Source organism: Diachasmimorpha longicaudata, chromosome 11 (assembly GCF_034640455.1).
Source record: "Diachasmimorpha longicaudata isolate KC_UGA_2023 chromosome 11, iyDiaLong2, whole genome shotgun sequence".
In the NCBI taxonomy this organism is placed as follows: Eukaryota; Metazoa; Arthropoda; class Insecta; order Hymenoptera; family Braconidae; genus Diachasmimorpha; species Diachasmimorpha longicaudata.
Genome location: NC_087235.1, coordinates 1,739,923 through 1,764,020, shown reverse-complemented (window position 1 = coordinate 1,764,020; position 24,098 = coordinate 1,739,923). Strand labels below are relative to the sequence as shown.

At 39.2% G+C, this 24,098-nt stretch overlaps 1 protein-coding gene across 6 annotated transcripts in view; it reads left to right on the top strand.

Annotated features, from left to right (window-relative positions):
* The window catches only part of LOC135167191 (neuronal PAS domain-containing protein 2-like), a 94,836-nt gene that overhangs the window by 48,304 nt on the left and 22,434 nt on the right, over positions 1 to 24,098 (top strand). For 4 of the 6 annotated variants that reach the window (XM_064130120.1, XM_064130118.1, XM_064130121.1 and 1 more), the window contains one exon: positions 22,450 to 22,616. In XM_064130120.1, the coding sequence (XP_063986190.1) occupies positions 22,450 to 22,616 (167 nt within the window). The remainder of the gene's footprint in view (positions 1 to 22,449; positions 22,617 to 24,098) is intronic. The other 2 variants (XM_064130119.1, XM_064130124.1) reach the window with 1 other exon arrangement.

Here is a 24,098-nt window from a genome sequence, read left to right as displayed (position 1 = left end):
CGTCGAGGCCAGTGATGATAATTAATTTGGACTTTGCATAATAATAAATTAATAAAATGTGAATTTGAAAGAGTATTGATCACTCCACCACATTCTCATCCTTTCTCGCTCGCTATTCTTCTCGCATACGAAACGATACGCATTTCTTGGAATATCACTGAGAAGGTTTATATCTTCCGCGAGGAGGGACTCCACGGACCCAATTTTCTTGGAGTTGTGAGGCCCAAGTTTATACCTGTGTCTTTGAAGCGGCGGTTAGACGAACGGCTGATGTGGAACGTTAACCAACTCAATAATATTGTGGAGTTGTTTTAGTGAATGTGAAAGCACATTGTAAGAAGTACCTGGTTGATGTTAACGAGGTTCGTTATCAGTTATTGAATGGCCTATTTGAATTATAACAGCTTGAAATTCATTAATAATCACCGAATTATTCAGTCGAACCGGTGTTCATCCAAATGTTCCATTCGGTATTAGTTACTGAATGAAAAGAGAAAAGAGCGGTGCAATTCAGGCTATTACATCAAATAGGTTGACGTACTTGGAATTTTTCCAACGCTTTTTTTTATTATTTCATTTTTATAAATTTAATTTGTTGATCGATGTTCCACAATTCGTCCTATATTATTGTTAATTTCATCACTTTCTGTAAATATAAAAATGTACTCGCCTCCGGTGAGTTATTTTGCAATAATTCTGGACGCGGGTGGGGGGGCGTTTATCGAACTTATGAAGATTCGACTGATAGACACGATTTGTGTTCGTTTACTACCTCCCAGGTGAATTCAAAATTTATATAAATTCTAATTGGATTCACTATTTGACTTTAGTTTAACGTTGTTACTATTCACTAATTTATTTAATTATAATTTAAAGCCTTATTTGATTAAAACAGCAAGCGCATACACCATTTTATGTTTCGATTCCAGTGAAAAACAGTACGATAAATCAATTCTGTAACAATGTGTCTAAAATAACAATCAAGTGTTATTTCACATGGATGTAATGTTGTTATGAGCTCCGAATAAGATCCATGAATTATCGGAAAACAATAATTTGAAGTGGAAAGTGTGAATGAATAAATAGCTTAGTAAGAAAAAGGATGGAAGTTGAAAATCCAAATAAATGATTGACCAAAAAATAAATAATGCGTTATCACTAGTGACAAATAATACTACCCGTTCAACCATACTGATGATAATCAATAAAATAAACTATTAAAATATAATCATCCGACGGCTATCGCGTTCATTTGTCATTTTCATTTTTTTTTTCAGTCCTCTGTCATCACCGCGTCACTATTGATTAAGTACTTCAATTGCCAGTAAGGTCAACATCGTATCTCACCAAAATTTCTTTTCATTCCATTTCCAATATTTGCCTGTTGGAAAATTAGAACAGAGCTCTTCTGTTTTACTTCAAAATTCACTCGACAAGGGTTATGATGTGATTGAAAGTCTCCAGAAAAGGACTAATTTATGATCTGTTGTGCTCAGAACTTGAGAGCGTTGCAATCCTTACCATATGTGATATTCAAAGGAAACTCTGTCCTCTCAAGTCACAAACGTTCTCCTGTTTTTTCCTTAGTAATGTAGGGTTACTTTTTAAAAAGATAAAAACAGTTTATTTCCTATGAAAAAGGGTGCAATTGATTTTAACACTATACACTATTTAATACACTTCACAATCTTCAGACACTCTTAAGCGCACAAAAAACAAAACGTCTAAGCACACGTCTATCGTCTAAACTCACGTCTAACGTCGATCGTTGCTCACTACTGACTCTGCCCCTGTGCCTCTTCTCAACCCTGGACTGGGCCCTATTCGCGTCACGTGGTCCTAGCATCCCTGAACCGCGCTGGCTCCAACGATTTCCACCTGTCACATCTGTGGGCCTCATAAACCCACAAAATGTGACCCTCTAAGTGCTTCTATCGTACAGGCTTGCATCACTGTACCAATCCATGTCTATTTGCGGGGTTTCCCGACAACTAGCACCTACGCTACAACTACAATATAATCTTATAGCCCTAGACTATCTTAATAAAATACGGAGAACATCTATCTATGATATTTGACAGATTATCATTCTTAAACTGGGGAATTCCCCATAATTTTTCCCGATACTACAGTAAAGGTTTTTCATATAGTAAGAAGTTAGTCTCAGTACACCGGTCCTCTAGGTCAGTCGTGCCTTCCTCGTGCCAGTAATAAAGAGTTCGAGTTAAAGTAATTGATTGTATTGCTACATTTGTTTATATACTTTCACCCATATCCCAATATTATCAATAAAAAATATGAAAATCATTGTATTATCACGCTGTCGAAGTTCTGGGCTTTCCACGGGGACGAAAATCACTCTTTCGAGGTTTTCTATATTTCCGGATTTAGGAAACATTAATTGTTTTCTTGCTCTGGGCTCCTTTCTTCATATTGCAAAAAAAGGCGAAAGTCTCTGGGGGACTGTCTCAGTACGAGTTTTCCGAAAATACACCAGGTGACTTCAAGGTCAGAATTAACAATTGGATCAAGCCTGGTCCAGGTCTGGGCCACAAGCCCAGACTGTTCCTCGACTGGCCTCATAGCTCGGCCTAGCGTGGGATATGCTGGGAGTGAAACATTGCACCAAACTTTGGAAACCCAGTTTGATTCAAGGGTGAGGCCGAACATAGAGCCACCAGTGTAAAGCAGGTCATATAGAACGTTTTTTCCCGATCAACCCTCAGGTTTAGTTGAATCGCCGCAACTCAACTCCAATTAGACTAACATCAACCTCCGAGCAGGTCAGTCAATAGTAAACTCTGATTATCCTTCAACGTCGTGATCGATATTGTACATTAGTGTTGGTATATGAGGAACAAAATAATTAAGAACACACTTTTAATAATCACAACACTAAACTTTAATATATTATTCAGACTCTACTAGTCAAGAGGACACTGTACACGGTATGAAATCTTAGGAAAGACTAAAAACCAAAGTGCTAGTCAGGCCCCAATTCACCTCTACTTAGAGAGAGCAATGGATTCCACACCCCCTGAAACTTCACTGAGAAATTCCATCTTGACCATGTCTGCTCACCACATGGTTTCGGGAAAACCCATTTGGAAAAGTTCAGTAATAAAAGTCCCAAAGAAACGGCTTCGACGACGATTAACTTGTAAAACATTTTTCTAATCTAAAATATGAAAACTCTGGAACGAGTGAATTTTGTCTTCGGGGAAAACCGCAAATTTCAACAATTAGCCATTGAATAACGCGTAGAGTATTAGGCAAGTCAGACATTATCATTTATTAGCTCTGTGACAGAAAACTCGGTAATCAGAAACCCACATCACTACGTGACAATTCAACGAATGACTCAAAGAGGCTAATTCAACAGACATTTAATGTAAAATTAATGCGATCAACAAGAGATGACGGTGTTTGTAAAATTGATGAAGCGTTATTCAAAACCACGAAGAAATTGACACAATTTATTGAGCTAAAAGTTTCAAAAATTAATTCAACCCAGCGATTCTCGAAAGGGTCGGTCGGAAAATCCCATCAAGGAATTCAGACCCTTACAACAATAACTAATAAAGTTAATGAACGCATTTTTTATTAATCGACGAAAATCAGTTTGTGAATATCGAAAGAAAGACGTTACTTTGTGCATAAATCCTTGGTAACTGTACGCTGTTGATATCGTTGTGAAGTGATGGGGCATGACTTGGCCGATACGCTACCGCGCGTCACGTTATTCTGCCCGCGCGGAAGAAAAATACATGTGGAAATATATTTTTTGAAACATGTGCTTGGAAAAGGCCTTCTTTGTGTATCAATTATTGTACATAAAGTGCACTTTTTCGTGGCACTTTGAATTTGTAAACGAAAAGTAGCTTGCTCAGCTCCTGCCCCCTTCGCTTGTCTGCTCTCGTTTATCGCTCAACTGTGAATTGTTCTACGACTACTTCTAACAACATTACCCCACTAGTTTCAACATTTCCTTTTTTCATACATAGAACGTAATATACTATTACATATGTAGTATCGGACATATATCTGTTGAATTTTTGGGGATTTCCTAAAGTAGAGTCATGAATAGAGAATACATGACTATTCAATAAAATACAAACTGAAGTGTTGTTTATTTCAATCTCATAATCCAATAACCTCAAATGATATCTAAAACATTCAAAAATACTGTGTGCAAATTATATGAAACAAAATATAAATCAGGCAGATAGATTTCGCATGTTTTTCAGTCATAAAATTACTTTATCTATTTCTTGAATATATATAACGTACATATCACATATTTTTTGGTAATATGCATACATATGATCGGGACATATATACTGTTCATGCGGAAGAACTGATTTTTCACATCTAAAAACGAAGCTTTCAATTCCGCTGCCACTCAAAATTCCATGTGAAATTCAATTGTCCGAATGTCTCACCGTTCATTCGTTCCTAACAATCTATTCATCTCTTTCACTCCCTCGCATTTACTCGAACTGACCTCGCACAGTAAGACTATACTGGTATTAGCTGTCGCCCACCGTCGAATGATCGAGCTTTTACGAGCCGTGGATGCTATGAACGTACCTCGACAATGTTGCGCAGTGGGTTGTGGAATAAATGTAACGTCACCCTCACCATCCAATCCTCTCACATCTGTGTGCACGTCCGCGACGCTATAGTGCAACCTGCAAGGCCGAGGGTAAATATTCACGGTCGACTGGGGATTTTAAATAAACCATAGACTGAGGGCTTTGATCTGATTAATTAAGAATCGATTTGTTGGGTAAATGAAACTGATTATTATTTCAGCATTCATCGCGTTTCATAATGTTTTCTTTTTTTTTAATTTGATTTTACTGAATTTTTATTGAAATTGAACGTCAATCGTCCGTAATGGAATCGTCGTTTGTAGTGCACAAATTTATAAATTGAAATAATTTATCGATATTTTTCAATTAAGAGACAAATATATTTTTCCTCACTGCTGCCACGTTCAGACCATGTCAAAATAGTATATTTCGATATAATTGCGACGGGGTGATAAAGAGTGTGCAGTTGGCTGCCAATCACACCAGTTAAAACACCCCCTCGCACGTGTATTCGAACTATACTTTTTGTTACTAATGTTATGTTCAGCGAGTGGCCAACTCTGCCATTTTTCGTTTACTAGTACGCGAAAAGTCTTTTCGATTACAACTTGTGACTTTTCGCTACGGGCTGAATGTATCAGCAGTGACAAAACGTTCTTTTTCGTTACTGAGGCGTGGAAAGCGCTTCCTACCCGACAGGTTTGAGGACGATAGGTTAAATATTATAAGACCGGACTCCACCGAGATACATTACAGCTCCTAGGAGTATACGTGCTTACCTACCCTCCGCTAAACGCGATCTACGATGCCTCTAACGGAGACTGTCGTAACTTCGGAGTGGCGTGACAGTTGAGCGTTATTCATTATTTAAAGCATTATTCATTTTTTAGTATTTCAATTAAGATCTCCCCCCCCCCCCCATTCGTGCACTCCTTCGCCCACCCGCCATAGGCCTTCGTAACGAAAAACAGATCAACGTTGTGGTGGATCAAGATATATTTCTTCAGTAGCCCTGCTTTTTGAGCAAATACTTAGTCCCAAATAATTAATAGTGCCACTCCATCTAACCTTCTTCAGACAAATATAGATACAAAGCAATGAGCAAAGACGTAGTGCCATATCTACGTTTGGTGGTGGGAGCGTGTCCGCCATGGTTTTCGCCACTCCCTTCACTGCTTACCTACCGACCACTTTTACATCCCATTCTACGTTGTCTAATCGATTAACAGGGGGATGATGCTCTTTCTTAGATCGCGCCCTGGCTCACGAAACCTAAATTCCTCCCCCCCTTTAGCCACCGCTAAATGTCTTCTGGAACCTGCCCTTCTCCCTCCCCTTTCTTTCTCGCTACTTTTTCCCACTCCTTCATGAGTTTTTCAGAGGTCCGAGATAGGGCTTCCGTCTAGCAGTTCTACAACCGACTTCTTTCTCCCTAGCAACCTCCACTTGTTCCACACGTCCTTCATGCTTCCCTCCTTAACCGATTCGCATCCTAGAATGCGCTTCACGTCCTCCTGCCCCTTCCCGCATTGTCTACAGCTCACGTCTTGAAAGCCCTTATTACACACCCTCCTTACATTCCCGCAGCCCATCCTCGCCGACATCACCTTGTCCTCCAATGTCCCCGCGTAAGTCTCGCAGATACTTGTAGACTGGATTAACTTTCGAGTTCTTGGTTCTTCTCCTGTCTTCCCTTTGGGTTTCCTTCTCCCCTTTTTCCAAATATTTCTTTGTCTTATTCTTATATTCATCCCTGTCCTCTGGACCTTCTCTCAGGCCTACCAGGACCTCCTCACTTTGTCATTCCTTCAGAACTTCTCCCAGCTCACTCCGCCATACCGAGGGGTTCGGATTCCCCAGTGCCCTCAATTTCTTCCTGAGACATGTCTTCACCAGCTCCTTATTACCCTACAGCCGACTTACCTCCCCCAGGAAGTTCAGCGCTGTTATATGCTGCAATCAGACAGCATTTCCTATTTCCCTCCCGTAGTTTAACTCCTGAGACGGTACCTGTATTTGCCCAGGTTTTTATTGCAATACCCCTCCCGGGTGTCTTTCTCACTCCTACCAAAATCCTCCCTTTGACCTCCCCCTCTTTTTCTTCTTGATTGCCTCCCCGTGTTTCCACGTATAGTCACTGTCCGCACTCTCCAGGATTTTCACCAGACCTTCCTCCTTTTTCTTCGTCACAGTGAGAAAAAATAAAAAATAAAAAATATATATATTTTCAACTCGTCGCATTTCAAGATTGATATCGTTTAATAATTACAGATAATGATCACTCAATGATTTTAGTAGATATCCATGTATTCCTTCGTCTAACCTTCCAACAGGACAATAATATCAAATCTGGTAATATCGTACCATATCCTCCTAATTTCCCCCTTTTAAATCTGCGACGTTCCAGCAAGAAACTCTGATATGATTCCCATCCTCCTCCGCAGATCAAGCTCTATTTTTATCACCTCTCTTGCTATGGAGGCGCTACTCCTCATTGTCACCACCCGTCCTCTCTTCACTTCCCGCTCCGACATTCATCAACTTCGCTCGCTCCTCGTTCCAACGTTGCTTCAGTTCATCAATCCACACTGCCTACTGGAACGCCTACACATAGGCAATGAGACCCACGTCGTTCGTCCCAGTCGCCACCTCTACCTACCTTGGTGTCAGGTCGCTGCTGACCTAAACTCCCTCTCTCTTCAGGGTCCATGGGCGACTCTCCTCATTAGCACGGTTTTCTGCGCGTGATTCGCGTCCCCTCGGCCAGCCTCGCTTTTGCTGGAATCGTCAGATTTAGTTTATTGCATCTGCCCACCTCCACCCTGAAGTCTACTGCCTCCCCCCTTTCAGGTCCTGAAGCAGCTGACCCTCACAGCATTTAGTCTCCTCTTCCTCTCCTTCATCTCCCGAGCTAGCACCTCTTTCAACAGTTTGTCTGGCATCCCCAATCTCCAGTTGACCTTCTCCAGCGGGTCCTGCCCCTCCTCGTATCCCCCTGGTAGCGACCTCCTCTCACCCTCCCTAATCCTCTCGCTCGCCTGTCTCCTGCTGAGTGTTGGCAACTGGGTCCCGGGGCCCCGGCCCCTACCCTGCCGCCTCCTGTGTCCCAAGCCCTTCTGCTCTGTCCTTCCGAGGGCTGACTAAATGTGGATTTCAACTCTGATGTCCCCCTCTCTGCCTCTCCCAGAGGGTCCATTCCACCTTTCTCACTACGTCTTCAAATCCCTCCGCTATCACGTTCCTCGGTTTCTCCGTGTATTCCTTCACTTCTCACATCTCCTTCCCCATGTTGTCTAGCCTCCGTTCCAGTCTCACGCACCAACTGTTTCTCCCCTCCATCCGTGGCGTAGTCGGGGCTGTGCAGGAGACTCTCTATTCTCTCGAGTCTTGGTGCTATCTCTCTGCTCTCCGCCCTCCTTTCTAGCCAGGTTTCCCATCCAGAGTGTTGGCATCTCCTGGGGATGTCCTCGTCGTTTTCTCGACCCCCCCCCCTCGCTTCTTGTCAGGTACTCCTGGCGTTCTCGCCTTGAGGTTTTCTCATTTGTACCCTGGGCTTTCTCACTCAGGGTCTTCCCCTCATGTATATCGATCCTATTTGTTATTTCTGTGGGCTCCCGATCCTCATTATCCAGGAGTGTCGAGCTAGCCGTTCCCACTGGACCATTCTCCTACTGCAGCTGGACCCTTCCTTGCGCCACTGCCTCCTGTTCTGACTTGTACCCCTCCGTCTCATCGGATGTGCTACGACTATTCGCTCCTCTTTTTAGCGAGTATATTAACTTCTTGCGCTCCTTGTCGGTTTCGGCTTCCTTTTCTGTCAAAAAGCAATCTCCAATGTTTCTCTCCTTCTCGTTTGTTGCCCCATTGGCGCCTGACTCTTGTTCTCCCCTCTCCGTGCCCCACCGGATTATGCACCACCCCCACCCTCCTGCGCCCTGCCATATTCTCGTCTCTCGCCATCTCTGAGCTAACCTCCCATGTACATCCGTGATTTGGATCTTTCATCTTCTCCTCCATGGTCACTGTCCACCCGCTATCTACCAACTCCCTCAGTGCTTCTGTTCTTTGAGCTCCCTTTCGCCACTAATTTGTCTATTTACTCGTTGACTTAACACTCTAACCGATTAAAAATCGCGGATCGACTTTTCCCCCATCTATCGTTCGCGACGGTGCCGCCACCTCCAGCTTAAACCTAACAATTAGAAATCTTTAGTTATGTAATCCTTCATTAAACTCACAAATTAATGAGGAGGCCCTTGCCGCCAAAATCCAGGTTTTTTTTTCATTTTTTTTCGGTAAATTTCCAATGATTTTGACCTGAAAAAATACAACGTTTTGTGATCCCTCATTATTTAATAACTTCCGATGCTTTGTCATGTTGTGAAAAGTTTCATGCAGTTGGTAATTCTCTTTAAAAGTTTAAGAAAATGCCGGAAAATGTTCGCTTCGCCATAAAACTTCGGGCGTCATTAAATAGTGAGGGTTGTAGAACATCATAAAGCGGGAAATTTCACTGGTACAGTGGATTCATCTTGGAACTGGGATCCTTTTAAATAACTCAAACTTGTAAATAAATGTTTTAAAACCTTTTATTTGTGTATTCGGGAAGGCACATCACATCGGGTGATGTCTCACATTTACGCAAATTGCGCTCATGCAACTCAGGTTAGGCCCAAGAAAACAGGGCATACACACCATACCCTAAACTTAACGTTTTCACCCCTAAAAATATTTTTCCTATGTCAAGTGGGAACACGAGAGCAAAAGAAATGTAATAAATATTTCTAAAACGTGTGGGAGCATTGAAATAACTTCATTTGAATCATCCTTTCAATGAATAATCATTCTCGTATATTGTAGAGTTGATTACCAAAATGCTAGTGAAGATGAACGCTAACAAAATTGTATTGATTTTAATAAATAATCGTTGAAAAACGGTAGGTGTGCCGTCGCCCGCACTGTTAAGCGAACTGAAGTTGACCTCCACTTCCTGCTGGAGATCTTCAACTCAGCATTCGTCATTTGTTGACATAAAACCATCCCAGGCGACATCGCCTTCGTTCCTAGTATTTTCCCGGTAAATAAAGACGTTTCGTCGAGAACGTCTTTATTTACCGGGAAAATAAATATATATATATATAGAACTTATTATATTTATTTATAAATAAATAAATATATATATAGGGTGCCTTATAATACCCTCAAATATTTCAATACGGGCTTCTTATCATGCCACATCGCAAAGTGTTTTATTGCATTTCAGTGCGTTAGTTGGTGTTGCATTTATTAGATAAGTAGCTGTGAGAACTGCTTCTCCCCAAAATTCTTTATCTAAACTCCCTCCAACCACCATTACTCTTGCTTTGTCCGTAATGGTTATCACCATACCATTTGATTGTGGGGTTCTAGGGATCCTCAAGTGATAACTTATGCCTCGCTCTGTACAGTAGTCCTTCATGTCATTTGACAAATACTCTCGTCCATTATCACAATATAAATTAGCTAATTTCAAGTTGAATCTGGTTTCGCTTTTAGCGATGAAATCTTAAAAAACATTGAGAACATCTGATTGATATTTAATGACATATGAGATGCAATGATGAGTATATTCATCTATGAATAGAACAAAATAATTTTCTTCGTTTATCGCAGGAGGCGTGATAGGACCCGCGACATCCGAGTGAACTCTAACGACCTTTTGATATGTTCTTTACTTTTTGCTTTATTAAATGATAATCGCGATTGTTTCCCCATTATACATGGTTCCCAAAGCTTCTCAGCTGGTATTACAGAATTTAGACACGTGATATGTTGAAACATGCCTTAGGACTTAATATCTAGGAATTTTCGCCTTGCGATGTGGCCTAATCGCTCGTGCCACAATTGATACATTGTTTTTCTGCTCGTGACATCGATTGCGTTCGAATTTATCCCAAAATTGATTACAATTAAATTTCTGCTTGACTCATCACAGATGACTATTTACCCTCCTTCATGATCCTTTTTTTTAAAAACATGTTTACTAATCCAAAGTTTATACAGCATGTTGAACAAAACCGAAATTCTTAATTACTATGGGGAACATGAGAAAACGTAGTTTAAATAGATAAAAGCTAGGTGCAGAGTAGATACGAGCTTAGCCCGTTTCGTATCTTAAGAATGATAGTGTTGGATGAGTGATTGCTGCCTCGTGGCTCTTTTTTCATTTTGTGTCTGTGATATCGATTTTAATTGCCGATCAAAATTAACCAGAAATTGGAAATTAAAACGGGAAATTGCATGACTCATCCTTCATGATCCTGACTCCATTGTAGTCAAGTAAGATGGAGTATCCCATTGCCTGCATTTTTGCTACGGACAACAAGTTGTTTGGTATCTCTGGACAGTATTGGACTTTTTCCAATATTCCGCTAATGCCCTGGTCACTGATCACTTTAAGGTTCCCCTGTTAGGTCGCCGTGATGAACTTATTATTCTTTAATACGGAGATTTTTATTGGCGTACGCACTTGTCTAAACTCATTTACCAAATTGGCTCTGTTGATAATGTGGCCCGTCGCTCCGGAGTCCAAGATGAAGGAAAGTACCAAAATTTATTTGTAGTAAATGTCGCCCTGCCATAAATGCGAAGTTTGAAGTGGCGTTCGCTTCCTTTTGCTCTTCTACTTTGGTTGCATAGACGTTTAGTTTCCTGTTATCACTTGGTTTGGGTTTATTATCGTTTTTCTTGAAGAAGCAGTTTGCCATAATATGTCCGCGTTTTCCACAATAATGGCATGTCACAAATTTTTTTATTATTTCACATTTTATTCTGTGTATTCTGATATGGTCTAGAATTATATTGCCTGCCGTTATGTACTTCCACATTCAACATTTTGCCACAAGTATTTGTGTTTCGAAATCCAATAATTTGCATTTCATATTCGCGAGAGTTAGGAGGTCCGGCGATAATTGTTCAATCGCAGTCACTGTATTGTCGTATAAACGAAGTAGAGTCAGTAGCATAAGGGCTACTTTATCTTTCTCGGTCAAAGTACCACCAGCAGCCAGGAACTCTTCATAAGCTCATCCAGTTCAGAAAAATGCTTCATTAAACTGATATCTCCCTTTAATTTAAAAGGGAACAGTTTCTTTGTGATTGCCATTTTAGGCGCCAAACTCTTCCGAGGATGTATACAACTTCACATCTCACCATCATTTCTTTAGCAGTTTCTTCTGTTTGGCAAAATGTAGAAAGGAGTCTGCCGGATTTGCGACTAGGACACCTTTGACTGTGTTATCCGCTTTCTGCCATTCATATTTTCCGGCTTTTAGAGGCTCCATTTCGAGTATTTTCATTATTCCTAACTCCGTTAGCAAATATTCGATGCGTGTTTTCCAAGTGTTGTAACGTTCTTCATTGAATGGTTTGATGTTTCGATTGAATTTATCCATTTTTGGCAACTAGAACTGGGCACCTATTGGATTATGCGGTAAGAGAGAATAAACATCGTACGTATTTCAACACTTTCAACTTATCATTCAAATATTATTTTGACTCTATTCACTCAAGAGGTAGTGTACAGAATGAGTGTTCGCTATGAACTAAAGCTAACTAACTATTCCTCGTGAAGCCCAAAGCTTACACTGAAACCCCAGAGGGCAATCTAGCTCCTTTTTGCACCCATCCTGGTCCTCTCTGGTCACCAAATGTATTTTGTGGAAAACTACAGCGGATAATCCCCATGAGGACTTTCCTTTAATTATTCTATTGGAGAAAGGCCTCATGAAAATAAACTAATAAATAATTTCTTCATTCGAAAATATACCAGATAGCAGAGTGAATTTTGCAGTCGGGAAAACCCCGAAATCCACCAAATCCAACTGAAAATTAACTTTTGATAAACAATTCGAAATGTAAATTCCAAGAATTTCAGTATATCTATATTTATGAGATTCTGCTTGTAGCAACACTGGCCCCCGTTGGTTCCAAGGTGACCTTGTTGAACCCTTGCGCCCTCCCCTTCAACAGGAGGTGCATCGATGGAGATGAGTGGAGACAGGATTTTTGCCATTGTTTTTTTTTTCTTGTTATCATTTCCTCCCCCTATCAGTGGAGCTCGTAACAATGCGAAACCGAGAAGGATGAAAAGGCTGAGGGGCACAGACATGACTGCGTCGCGCACTGCGGATAGAAGAGAGAAAAAACACTGGGGGAGAGAGATAAATAGATTGGGGCTCTTGACCGGGGCTCGACGATAGTTTCGGTGGCTCACGCAGGCCCGCAGTGAGGCAGGCCGGGAACGACGCACAGCGGTGCCCAAATCAGACGTCTCCAATTCGCAAAATTCTCAACTTCATTTTTGTCTCGTATGAAAAAAAAGATTCAATAGAAACGTCATTTTCACAAATGTAGAGTATCTTTCGGTTGAATAAATCACTCATTACCGACAACGTTCAGCTGCCGTGTTTATTTTTGTCCGTATAAATTTAATGAAATGTAAACATTGCGGGAGCAGTGGTTCGCAAAATACACAGAAATGGTGGAGAATGTTACCAGACTGAAACGAAAAACGATTTTATTGCGAGGACGTTTAATGCCGAGGATTTGATGCATTCATTTTGCGAGCGCTGATGCAGGAAACTGATGTGAAGGGAAATATGATCCTGGATCGACATTTTTAAAATATTTATTCTATGTACAAAAACTCCAGTCGGGTGTTTCCATTGTCTTTGCGGTATCATGGGCCGACTTCCTCCGCAACCGTGTCGCGTCTACCCCAGGAGATGTACCCCACGTACAGACTCTCTTGGTGAGCAAGGGAAATCATGCAAATCCTTGAGCAATGCGGCGTCCATCAACCAAGCTTCATCGAGAAATAATATTTTGTGATGATTCTTGGTGACTACGCTGCTATTTGACGGCTTCCGAAAAATTAAACATTCCAATGCCCTCAAAGCCGGACTCGAACCCGCGTCTCACGGATCCTGTTGTTCGGCCGAGCGGTTCAATCAGCTCGGCCACCGTCGTGGGTTCACATTTTCTCAATAGTTAATTACAAATGGTGAATTGTTACCTTGAGGAAATCGCTCGCGGAACAGTTACGGACTCGTCAACTGTTACATTGACTGTCTTGAGTTTGCAAATTTCCCATTTAATAGAATGAGGGAAAATTCACGCAATTAGTACTAAGAGAGTGTTATCTCTAGAAATTGTCTCGAAATATGTATCTTATAAAAAAAAATTTGTATCCCTTTGGCTGGCTTAAACTCATTCTTTTGAGACCTAGGACTGTCCGTAACACATGAACACATTGCTCAAAACTCGGTTAGTTGAGCCTTATCTCATGAGTTATCATTTCTTATGAATAAGTAGTAACACGTGTCTCAAAAACGTCCCATAATTTTTTCGAATTTTAAATTCATTGATCGATAAACTACTTAATTTACAAACTAATTATCATTATTGAATAAAGTCGGTTGACTTTGCAAATGTCAGTGAAATGTTCTTTTTATCCTTTCCATTAATTTTCATTAATCTTCAACCAAAAAAGCTCGCAATCTGCCGACAGATTCATTAAATAAATAAATGAAAAAACTATTTGAATAACTTCAAAGGCCGTCCTCCACCGGATTAAATCAAACGAACTTGCAATAAAAGAAAATTTGGAAGAAAAACCATCGTTTCAACTTTTCTTTTCATTGCGCAGTGATACGGTAGACGCCCACGACCTTGAACCACGTTTACGCTTGGGTACGAAGCACACCGATACATTCCACTCTATCTCACTTTACCGAGACCTCCCGCATATCGATCAGTGTCTGCACCCCCAGGGAAGGGAGAGAGTCGCACGAATAGTAGATGTTCAAAGAAGGATGCGAACGTTTCCACCAATCTCGTTATCGAATATTTTCTCTAGTATTAAAAAGAAAAAATTACATGTATACATTAAACCGGCGGCAGTGGTCGAATTCGTTAAAATGCTTGACCGGACGACGAGACTTGCAAGGCGCGGGTTCGAGTCCGGCTTAGGGTAATGCAATTTTTAATCTTTCGGAAACCGTCGAACAGAAGTCTAGACACCAGGAATCATCAAGAAATATTATTCACATCGATCATCGTCTTCGACGTGGATGCCAATGCCACGCGACCAAAAATCCCTATGGCCTTCGTCCAGAAATATGCTCCCGAGGAAAAGAGCTTCCTCATCGTCTTAACCGAGCTTAGATACCCTATCAGGGAAACGCCGCACACCGCGTCATTTTTTATGAATTGGATCGGACTTTTGAAATCGACATATACGCGGGAGCGTATCGGCCAAGTATATATTTCGAAACCTCCAACAAAACAGGCCGAGTGCTCCCAAGTATCTATACACGACCCAACTACCCCTTCCACTACCTCCAAAACTAATTTCCGTAACTGAGTGAAAACGCGGCAATTTACAGCAAAAATACACTTAGTTACATTACCTAAACCGCGTATGCTATATTCATTTATGTTAATTTTCTCCCAATTAAACGCGCAATTAAAAAGATCCGCGCATAGCAACGGATTTTTTTACATATTTTTTAAAGTGTAGGGAACACTACTGGATTCACAAAAAGATGATTTTTAAAATTATTAGTGAAAAAAAAGTTTCCGAAGGAGGAAATAAATTCCCCATTGTTAAATCAAAATGTCTGAAATGGATGCGATCAGAAACTCGCTAAATGCGCTCGGTCACTATAAAATGAACTGCGTTGCTGTAAAAATACTTTAGGCGCCGTGTCCCTGCGGAGGTGACCAAAGTCGCCGGATCGTGGAGGGTGACCAATCGAGAATTAAAACTGCCCCACACGGACAGAAATAGTAAAAATTACGGATCCAAACGTACTTCGCAAGTGAAGTAAATTTCAATAAAAATTATGAATCAAAACTCAAATTATACGTTTCCATATCATAAACTTGACGTACAGTTCCGTAAAAAAAACTCGTCCGTCTCGTCCTGACGGGGCACGGGCAATTTCGGTCCTATCTTCAAGAGTGGTGCCTTGCTCACTCAAGACCCTGCGACTGCGAGCAATCCGAAGACACAGTCCAACACCTCATTATGGATTGTCCGATATATGCGCCACAGCGGAAAAGCATTGTGAAATCTAACGAGTCATTCGTCGCGTTCACGGGATTTTGTAGAGAGTGAATGTGCCTGAAGTCTACCTGTCTACGCGGGCATCGGGAATGACGACCTCGTCAAAGAGTGAGGGTATGAATGGGATTCTCCAGCCGCTGCGTCGGAGACGGCGCTCTTGAGGCAGGAACCTGATCAGTTTCACCAGGTTATGATGTCTTGGAGTCGCTGGTATGAATGAGAATTAGCTTCAAAACACTCCTGGCTGCGGAGGTGCCAGGGGGTCAAGGAAAACGTAGGATCGACTTTAGAGTGTTCCCGAAGAGTAAATTCCGAAAACCATAACATGAAATGGTTTTTTTCATAATTGGGAATTAGGACTCATTTTTCCCATGACTCAGAGGCGACGGGAATTCGACGTGTCTACTCTGCGAGTTTGCTTTTGTCGCATCATATATTTTTTTTTAATGCAAAAACATTAATAAAGAATGAGCGAAAACAGGTGGATATATAAATAATCAATAGGAATATATTTTTTTAATTGGTATTTATTAACAATATGCAAAAACAAGAATCCTGACCAAGTGAAATGAAATACCTCGTCTTAATTATATATTTTGACGTAGCGCGTCATAGGGTGTTATTGATTTCTCGTAGACTAATATCATCTTCACCATGGTTACATGAACTATTAGAAATTCAAAAGAAAAACAGAAACCAATAAACGATTGCATTTAAAAAGTAGTAGATAATGGAGACAACACAAACACACGACACATGACGGACAATGTCTTGTAACAGAGGAGAACTTGAGGTTAGAAATGACAATGGGAACGTTTGATAAAACCGGTAATAGCGTCGTGTCGCGGCTTATAATCTGGGCCCAGGACTGGTCGAGACACTATGAACCAGGGCTGAATGAACCAGACTTTTCCCAGGCTTGGCACAAGCTTGGTACCCAGGTTTGATATCCGGGAAGGATCCAACCCTGGGCTTTCTCTGGTGTAACTAAGATAGCAAGCCTGGGGAGTCTAGTCCACTATCAAAGCTTGGTCAGCCGGGCCTAACCGAAGGTTGTGAAGCTTGGCGATTCCTACCTAGGGCAGAGAGAGTGACCCAGTCGAGCCAAGGTTTCAATGAATTTAAAAAAGGGTTTTGGAAAGAAATAAGGCGTTAGAAGTTATTGTAGTTCTGGATCTTTTATCTATATTTTCGCGTTTCCCGTTTGTTTTGTTTAAGTGAGGGTTATTAAGCCCTAATTTAACATTGCGGATCTTTAACGCGTCTTGAGGCTTCTGATTTGGATTAATTTAAGTCCCCGAGTCTCACTGTTAAATCGTTAATTTAGCATAGAATCACTCCTTATTCTTAATATGTAAAACCTACGCAGGCTGTGAGTGTGGAAAAATGTAAATATTAACTCGATACATTATACAAAAATGTAAGTGCTCAAAAATTGTCAAATGAAAAATTATGGTATGGTATGGTAAAATTCACAAGTAATTATTAAAAATCGATTCATGAAATTTAATGACATAAATTTTACTTACGACGTTGAAGCTTAGTGTTATGAAGTATCTTTAATATTTTCTTGCACAAGTGAGTGTTTTTAGTTTAAAAACATGATTTTTCCTTTTTATCATTCCTTAGACTCGGGTCCAGCTCCGCCTAGTGATTTTCTACTGGTCTAATACGCATAAAAGTTTGTGTTTTTGTTCTCAACGTAACTAGAGGTATTATCAAGTTCACCGCTAGTCAAGGACAAAAGTGAACGTAATAGCAATTTGTCAAGCGCTTCTGGAAAATTAGAGAATCATTGGAGCGAGGACATACCGGTCGCAGTTAATGTCCATGTATTATATTGTTGCTCTTCTTTTTCTCTTCGCAATTGAATCGAGCTGAAGGCCGAATCAACTAAATTTTTCACTCACCTTCGATTTTAGTAATCTGATTGGGATAAACTTGGATTTATAATTGGAGATATCGGTAGGTTAAATACAAGAGATTATTATTTCCGAATCAGTTCCAGACTTGATTGATTATTAAATTATCAATATGATCATCAGTATTAAAACGTATTGGCGATAAAGCTGACATTTTAGAAGAATTATTCCAGCAATGTTTAATTCGAAAATTACTAATGATTTATGGTACCAAGTCGCTTAGTTCTTAACTTTGACTCTTTTTTATTTTACGATTGAACTTCCTTTCGCGGAGAGAAAATATTCAGTACAAAGTACGGAGGGTCTGCTGGAAATGAGGGATGGCCCCGTAAAAATTACGTAACTCGTTCTGTACTATTTACGGAGCTTCTGTACTTTTTATTGGACCCTTAGTAATTTTTATCGGATCTTTGTTTTCACTCACAAATTATGCAACTGTCGCGTAATTTTTATTAAATTAATTCTCTCTGTGATCGATTCCACAGAGAACAATAATCCTTTTGTAAAAAGGACATACACCTCAAATCTCGAATCGAATCGAACATATCGAAATTCCGTAACACTTATTCGTGATTGGTAGATACATTCACAGCGGCAAAATTTGAATTTCACAAGTACACAAGTATCAAGTAAATCAAGTCAAAGGATGAGTTAATTAGTAGAAAATAAAAACTTAGTTAGAAAATGGAAATGAAACAAGTTACTCATCAAATGTAAATATCTATATCTTATCGAAACTCCTGTATTTTCCAAGTCGTCTTACAGCTTCAAGACATTTAAAATTTTGCATGTTGCCTACAAGTGGGAAATAGATCAGCTGTGAATATATCAGCAATTTTTAAAGATCCATGTTTACGAAATTATGACGTGTTCAACGTCATACGCGATTACTTCAGGATCATTTTGGTATAATTATTTTGAATTTAAATATTACATCGACTTTTTATATCCCTATAATTCAACTGCTCTACTCATACAGTAGTTAGAATAAGGTGCGCTCACCGCAAATGTGACTTAAATAAAAAATATCACAACAATCAAGATTAACCAAATCGCGCGCGGTGGCGCGCGACTATGTCTCGTTCAATAAAAATGAGGAGATAAAAGCTCCGTAATTTGTTACAAGGAACAAAGGTTCAATAAAAACCATTACCCCTTTTTTCAGAGATATTTGTGATTTTTATCAAAATTTTATTCTCGTCGGCGAATTACAGAACTTCAACGTAATAGTTCTTGGGCCTTTTCGAAAATGTTGATTTTCCCATAAGACTTTGTGTTAAATTCTGATTCTTGAATTTTATCTTTTTTTGAAAAACAGAAACGACGATTTTTTACTCAATTTAATCTCGATAATCTTTGAATTCGCTAACAGGGTAAAGCTTTAAAGTTCTTTAACCTTAAAGCTTTATATCACTTATTTAAAACAACATTCCGCACAGAAATACGTAGCCGATTTTCGATAAGTTAAAATTTCGATTTATTAGAGACATTTAAGTAACCATTTTTTGGTCAAAAAAATAACTTTTTTTTCTAAATGGATGTCAATTTCACAAAAATTAATATTTTAAAAATCCCCTACGTATTTCTGTATATATTCTAATGCAGATTGAGAAAATACTTTTTTTTGTTCCACATTAATTTTTACGTCTTGGTGTAGTGGGGAAAAATCGATATCCATAATAATAAGTGTATACTCTCGCGAGAGAGTTGCCTAAATTGCCTCCCCCCTCTACAGGTTAGAATTGACGAGTATCTTTTGATACTAAACGTGAAACAGTCCGGCGTGAGCCATCGAATTGTACTGACCAAAATAGATCAATTAAACGACATCTTAATAAGACACTAGAGTGATTAATAATTAATTCCTGACAAACCCTTACATTGGGTACTGCTTGCAGTGGAGCCATGTTTTTCAAAACCGAATGACAGAGGTTGCCATTACGCCGCTATTTTGTATTTTGTTTCAATAAAAAAATTGGTTTTCTACATTTCAAAAGATGCATGACAATATCTTCACAAAGGATTATTCTCAAACTTTTCCTTCTAGCAACCAAAAATCTAAAAAAAACTCTGTTTTTTGCCTCTCTACAGTGGTGCAACCCCTTCAATGTATATGATTTGTTGAGAAAGCATTGGAAATACTGCTAAACAAACCTCAATTGCAATAATGCAATCCCACTCGTGGGATACCGATACGTGCCTTTACAATCACGGTTTCATCGAATTACTTTTTATCCCTGTGCACGTAACGATGGCATATGGGAGCCACGCGAATAATCCAAACCGAAGCGTTCGATAAGCCAATTTCTCCACGGCCTAGATCCATACATGGGACTCCTGCCGGTTCGATGCATAATACCATGAAATTTGATTCGAATAAATGCACCGGAGTAGAGGAACACAAAATCATATCACCAGCTCAAAATCTATTCTCATTACACGTGTTAATAAATCGAACAGTATGGGATAGATAACGGAAATGAGGATTCATTGGATATTCGAAAAATTTAAATAATCATCATAAAGAATCTCGACTAAATACTGGAATTATATTTGATGAGCATTCGAATGAGAAGTGAGTGTCCAAAAGTCAAATTTGAAACTTCAATGTCAAGTAAAAAGAAAGTCTTTTTGAGTCGAAAATGATATGTTTAATAAAAAAAAAATTGCCTCCTAAGGATCATTAATATGATACCTTAGACAATGATGTACCTCGCAATTGCATACCAGCATTTGTTTTGTCTCACTCATCGACTTCCTCTTCTTGACTTAATTATTTTTCCACGTAACTACTATTATTGTGACCAGAATGTTTATTTATCCTCGCGTCCTCAGCTGAGAACACGAGTGGACCTACATTTTTGAGTGGGTTCCGAAGCACTAGTCGACAATGATAGTAGTGCAAAGTTCAAACTATTGAATCTGCAATTGACAATGGGGAGGAGGGAGACCTGCACGTAACTCCAGATTATGATTTTTTGACGAATCCATGACACCCTTCCAGCGTGTCTTCGGTCTTGAAAGAGTTTCCAGCAAGCTGGAGGACGCTGTGCTAGAATGGCACCTCGTTTTACAAAGCGCCGACATCGCACCGACGAGGATACCTGGGGGAGGTGGTGCATGGCCTACGCTGAACTATGGACACCCTCAGTAGTGAAGACTACCCCTCACTAGTCCATTTCCCAAACCGAAAAATAAATTACAGTTGGAGACATCGCTAAAAATTTTAATCCTAAATTCTGGCAATGGGCGAAAAACGCAAGAACTCTTCGGCCAACTATCGGCCCTAATGCACAAGCATTAATGCACCCCGGGATAACCCAGGTGAGCATTAATCGGTGGACCAGACTTGAATCAAGGCACGCTAAGCCTGTTTCTAGACTGGCATCATGGCTTGGGCCAACTGTGAGATATGCTGGGAGGGAAACATTGGACCAAGCTTGAGGTATTCAGCTTGGTCCAAGGGTAAGGCCCAATACAGGCCCATCAGTATAAAGCAGACCTGATTCAAGCTAATCTAAACCAAAGTTTGGAGTTCAATCGACTGAACATCGAATCTAACACATATTTATTTTATTTTCCGTGTATACCATTGTTATAAAAATTTGCTATCAAATACTTAGACATAATGTACAAAATACTCTGTATTGCATACATTAAGTCGTACAGGTGATATCTATTTAGTTAATGAACTTGAAATTCATTAACGATCAACATAAGGCAATTGATGATTTTTTAAACAAAAAAAATAATCGACTGCAATCAATTTTCCATAATTTTATAACTCTATTGGTATGATCATTGGATGAAGCCAAAGCCACTCTAGAAAGTTGCTAGCCTGGCAACAAGCGTTGGCCCTAGATTGGCATCGCTATCGGTTGAAGCCAAAGCCAGGCTTGGCAGTTTTGAGTCAGCAAAGCTTGCCCCTGATCTTCCACCCAAAACCGAAAACGAAACACAAGTAATTCGAGAAAATGCACTAAATTTGAAGGCCATTACTTCAACCGGACCATTTCAAGGTCTATTTTATGTAGGGTTACTTTTTAAAAGATAAATCAGTATATTTTTAATGAAAAATGTACAAACGATTCTAATACTAAATTCACTATCGGCTATTCTTCACACAATATTCACTCCTTAATGTACTACACAAAAACCTCTAACTATTCGTCTATCTAAAATACGGCTAACGTCTACAAAGCGTCTATCGTCTACGGTTGCTAAAACACGACTCTGGCCCTGTCCCTCTTTGCAACCCTGAACTGGGCCCTAATCATGTCACGTGGTCCTAACATCCCTGGACCACGCTGGCAGCACCGATCTCCATCTGGCAAATCTGTGGGCCTCATAAACCCACAGACCCTCTAAGTGCATTTATGGTACAGGCTTTCATTCCTGTACCAATCTATGCCTATTTGTGGGGTTCCCCCACTCATTTGGAATATATAACATCTTACCAGGATTATCAATCATTTTTATTCGAGTTATATCAACATTACGAAAAACATCTATCTATATTATTATTTCTATTATGGGGATTTCCCCATAATTATTCGCGATACTACATTTATTTGATCCAAGTTGATATAACTCGAATAAAAATGATTGATAATCCTGGTAAGATGTTATATATTCCAAATGAGTTTCGGTGACTGATAGACATCCATAAAAATCATTTTTTCGACCAGTGTGTCCTATCGTCCATGAATTTTCAAGTTATGAGCTAGATTGTGGGTTAATCAGCAAGCATTACAAAAATTGAAGACACGTGACCTCGATATTACTGGGTAAATATTGAACTTGTTAATTACAATTGTTTCAGCAGTGCCCGGGCCTCGAGAAATTTGGCGGAGAAGCAGAGGCGAGACAACCTCAACGCAAACATTTCCACAATGGCAAGCCTAGTACCCGCGGTGGCTAATAGCCCAAGGCGTCAGGATAAGATATCAATTCTCAGGCTGACGGCTGCCTTCCTCAGGGCCAATTATAGTAAGTCTACGTTTGACGCACACATGAAATATAATTCACCGACAAATTTATCGAATTAAGTGAGAAATTCTAGTGGTTTTCTATTGAACTTTTACGACAAATTATATTCATTTCTGACCTATTCTGTTACATAGTTGTTCAGTTTTATGCTGCGATGATTAAAATTTTTCGACGAGAGTAAAAATTGGAAAATTAGTCTCGCGACAAATTAGTTGTGACCGAATAAACTTCACCAAAATAGTGAATATGAAAATCTATAGTTTCAAAATGTCTAGGATAAAATATTGATGCAACAAATACTAATAATAATATAGACAAATGAACGAATGGTAAATAATTAATATAAATACTATTAAATATTAATTTACACAAAAAAACGAAACGTTCCAGTTACTGCTGATCTTTTTTGTTCTATTTTTTAAAGCAGTGATGGATTTTAATTTTTATGTTCTATTAGGTAATTATTTGTTTCCATCATCTACATTGTCATTATTTTCGGAGGAATCGATGCACAAAAAAGGAAGTTGTATTAGTCGAATGCAGTTCATTTTTGTGTGCAGCTGAGTCTATCATTGTGATATTAAAATTCATAGTTCTTCAAATGTCAGTTAATAATTATAACTGTGATAATGTTATAGATTTTTTAAATTCCGTTTTGAAATTTTCTTTGTCAATGACATTCATTTATTTCAATGAACAAATTAATATTGGGATTTTTTAAATATATTTATGGATTTATCAACGTTATATATTTTAAATATATAAATTTGTATTAGTCGTTTTAGATATTTTTGTTTCTTATATTTATATTTTTAAAACTTTATCGTTCGTCATTTTTGTTTTTGGTATTTTGTTGTGAATTATGTTTGCTTCGATATTTTATCGTGTGGCATTTTGTTATAGCACCGGGAAAAGCTACAGGCGAGTGTTCTAATGACAGAAATGAGAAAATCTATACCACGTGGGTTTTGTACGAAATTTTACATTACGATATGTGCTGAAGTCGAATAATTCATGGGTAATCCTCCATTCAGAGCACGGAGTAATGTAAAAGTCAAAATAATTTGATCCTGATGTATAACTTTTGTTATAGTGATTCATTTTTTTACCCCATTTTTTAATCTTGTTTCTCTGATAAATCTAACTTTCCAATCTGATTCCCTCAACAACCACAACACTCCATTAGGCATTCTATTTATAGAGTCCAGTTGATGATTGTTGGAGAAAAGTAAAACAATAACTGAAGTAATTAAACCGACTGACTAATTTGAAATTGAGCTATTTAATAGGACACATTCTATAGAAAAAATCAATGAAATTCCCTTTTTTCGTATACCGTATCTTATTGATCATTGCGAGGATGATGCCCTGCTACTTTTGGCCTCCGAATGGAACCTTTGTAATGCTCTGATTTTCAAGTTTTTAAATTTTCAAATTTTGCTTTGAAATTATGTTGAATGGTCTAAAACGTAAAAATACAAA